The following is a 3,548-nucleotide window of genomic DNA, read 5'->3' as shown; positions in this document are numbered from 1 at the left end:
AGTTGTTGAAATTAGTTATTTAATTTCTGTTAGAAGATAGATATTAGTTTTCTATATATATTCCCGATTCTTTTTATGGTTGAACAATCAGTTAATGGAGAATACACTTTTGAGTCTTCCATTTCTCTCTCTCATACTTAGAAATTAACATGGTATCAGATTAGCAATCGATGCAATCTTCATCTTTCTTCTTTCTGATTCAATTCAATCATGGCTGAAAGTGATTCATCTAATTCTTCGATCATTCACATTTCATGTCCTTATTACATTGGTTCCTCTGATAAACCTAATTCTATTATTGTTTCAAATGTCTTGAATGGCGTTGGGTTTTATTCCTGGAAACGATCGATGATTGCTTCATTATCAGCCAAAAACAAGTATGGATTTGTTGATGGTTCAATTCAACCACCTGCAACCAATTTGCCTACGTATCCAAGTTGGCATTGTCACACCCCCAAACCAGAACGGCGGAAACGTTCGGGGGCGGAGGACGTCAAGTACAGTATCATAACAATTAAATAGTAAAGAAAGTACACACCACCATAATATAAATATATTTGAAAAGTTTACATGATTGTATGTGCTACATGTTTAAATATCAAATATAATATGGTGATCCAAAATATGTTACTAACGCCAGCGCGTTAGTCTTCAAAAGTAGTTGCTACCTGATTTAGCGTTTTCGTGAGAATACAAGTTATTTCAAAGAAAAAGTGTCAACAATAAAGTTGGTGAGTTCATAAGTAGTGTTTTGATAAAATGTATGCCATTCGAAAGTTCGTGTATGTTTTCCAGAAAATCCGATATTTTCTAACAAATGTATGAAATGAGTATGAAAGATCGTTGTATAAACTGTATGTATTTGAACCAGGAAAATCCTATATTTTCCTAAAAGTGAAATGCAGTCTCAAATGTCCAAGACCGTAACCTGTAAGCAATTATGACATGCTCAAAAGATGATGTATAGTCTTATTGTAAATCAAAACTATAAGAAGATTTGTATTTGAATGTGAAAAGAACTGTATCTGTTACTTTTCCTGTGAAAAACGTAATACCATAATAATTGTCTATCCAGTGAGTTTTTATAACCGTACTATCATAATTTGCCTGTAGCGACGTTCTTCAGGCGTCGAAATGAGATGACACTTGTCACCCCGGGGACTGTAGCTAGCAGTCAGGGCGCGGGATCATTAGTCCCGTATAGATCTATACACACTTGTCACGTTCTCCGGACGGGAGATTCTGGTTATAAACAGCACTTCTAGTGGTACCTTAAAAGGTATATTGAAGATGAATGCCTCACGAATTCTCAATTAAGTCCCGTATTAAAATGAATATGTTGAATCTGAAATGATTATCCTTTTTCACAATGTTAACAAAGGCATAATAAAAGGTGGATGTTCTTGTATGTATAAAAGTGGTAAACTGAAAAATAGTTACCCTTAATATGATGCAAACGTATAAATAAGCTTATAGTATTTATAATCAGGTTTTATTCCGAGAGGGTAAAGTAAGGTAAGATGTTTTGCATGTTAACAGATCCATATGATAGTTATTAAAAACAATCTGAAATGTATAACGAAAGATAGATGTTTTCACACAAGATTAACCGTGTGTTTACTTGTATTCTCCCCCGTAAAGTGTTCAAAAGCATTTAAAATCAGTTAAAAGCGTACAAATGGGGGTATGAACTCACTTGGTAGCTTGAAGAAAGTGAGACAAAAGTCGAGCAGAACTTCGACTGGAGAAAGCTGATTTCTCGGGATCCTCGGGAATCTCGGGAACGTAAAACTTCCTTCAGGGCTTGAATATGATAACCGGGGCTTCGGGATGGCTTCGAGGGGTTAAACGCAGAGCATAAGCACGACAAAGGGAAGAAGTGAGCAACTAAACTCGGAAAACCCTTGAGATCTAATTATAGGCCAACATTTGGGGTCTCACGTCGTGAGAATTGAGTTACTCACGTCGTGAGGTCGACCCTTATCCTCTTCCAATGACGAGACACCTACTGTCAGCTCTGGAACCCATCAGTCACAGACTCACGTCGTGAACTTCTGGCTCACGTCATGAGCTGTCCGACAGCTTCGATTTTCGTGTCTCGAACTTCATAAATTCATATCTCTCTCATACACGCTCCGATTTTGACGTTCTTTATATGCACGCGTAGCCGAGATTATGCTCTACAACTCTCGTTTAGACTTTGTTGGCTAATTTTGAATTTATTTTTAATATTACATTTTTAACAGGCCGGGACAGGAAAACACCGTTAAAAATCCATAACTTCTTCATTCGATGTCCGTTTTCGTCAGACTTTTTACCGTTGCAATACCATTGATGAGAACTTCGATTCTCGTTTAGGTCATGTCGGCAAAAAGTCGCTCGATCTCTAATTCGAGTTTTTAGTTGTCTACTGCTATGTCCGAAACTTCGAAAAATCATAACTTCCTCATACGAAGTCAGATTTGGGCGTTCTTTTTATGTATGTTTACGGTTTTGGGATAACTACGACTTTCATTTAGACACCTAAAGTTGAAAAGTATTTTATTGAAATTTCTCGTTTTATGCTTAACAGTGTTTTATCGGATTTGCTACGGATCTTAAATTGGTCATAACCTCTTCGTTATAACTCGGATTTTTGTGTTCTTTATATTTTTGGAAACCTTATTACGATATCTACCACTTAGTACACTCAACGTGAGACTTTTGAACATTTCATTTTTGATGTTATTTTAATTAATCCACAAAGGGATTACCATATTTGACTTTTAGTTGTTACATTGACCTGAAATATCGGGTTGTTACAGGCATCGTGCAAATTCAATGATGATTAGCTGGATTTTGAACTCTTTGAACAATAATCTGGCTGGCAGTATTCTATTTCTTCCTACTGCTTACGAGCTATGGAACGAATTACATCAACGCTTTGAGCAATCTGATGGTGCTCTTGTTTACAACATACAACAACAGATTTATTCTCTTTCTCACGGTGAGGATGATTTTTCATCTTATTTCACAAAATTAACCAAGATCTGGGATGAATTGAGGATTATTCAATGTCTTCCTTCTTGTACCTGTGGTACTACTACATCGATTTAAATGTTTCTTGAAGATCAACGTCTCATAAAGATGCTGATGGGTCTAAACGAATCATATAAAATTATCAGAGGACAAATACTCAATATGAAACCACTTCCAACAATTTATGCTGCATATACTATGATAATCCAAGAAGAACGTCAACGCACCATTTCTATTCCGTCAACCATCAACACTGATGCAATTGCAATGAATGTCACTACTGATTCATCCTCTTCAAAGAAACACCTCATTTGTAATCACTGTAAGAAATCAGGTCATACAAAATCCAATTGTTATTGTCTCGTTGGATTTCTTGCATCATTCAAATTCACTAAATCCAAGAAAGAGGATCCCAAATCAAGTGTTCAAAATGTCACTTCATCAACATCTTCTTCTCCAGTTACTGTGGAACAATATGAACAATTAATGCGAATATTTCACAACCAAGCATTTTTATCTCAAGCTTCTAC

The 3,548-nt window shown here is 36.0% G+C and overlaps 1 protein-coding gene across 1 annotated transcript; it reads left to right on the top strand.

Moving 5' to 3' along the window:
- Positions 1 to 210: 210 nt before the first annotated feature.
- On the top strand, positions 211 to 3,096 carry LOC145105581 (uncharacterized). Its single transcript, XM_079042666.1, has 2 exons — positions 211 to 428; positions 2,805 to 3,096. Exons 1-2 carry the CDS (start codon positions 211 to 213, stop codon positions 3,094 to 3,096), a joined length of 510 nt encoding a protein of 169 aa, XP_078898792.1.
- Positions 3,097 to 3,548: the final 452 nt, after the last annotated feature.

Source organism: Lactuca virosa, chromosome 4, assembly GCF_052849685.1.
Source record: "Lactuca virosa cultivar CGN04683 chromosome 4, Lactuca_virosa_CGN04683_v6, whole genome shotgun sequence".
Classification (NCBI taxonomy): domain Eukaryota; kingdom Viridiplantae; phylum Streptophyta; class Magnoliopsida; order Asterales; family Asteraceae; genus Lactuca; species Lactuca virosa.
This window is presented reverse-complemented; position numbering and strand designations above follow the sequence as displayed.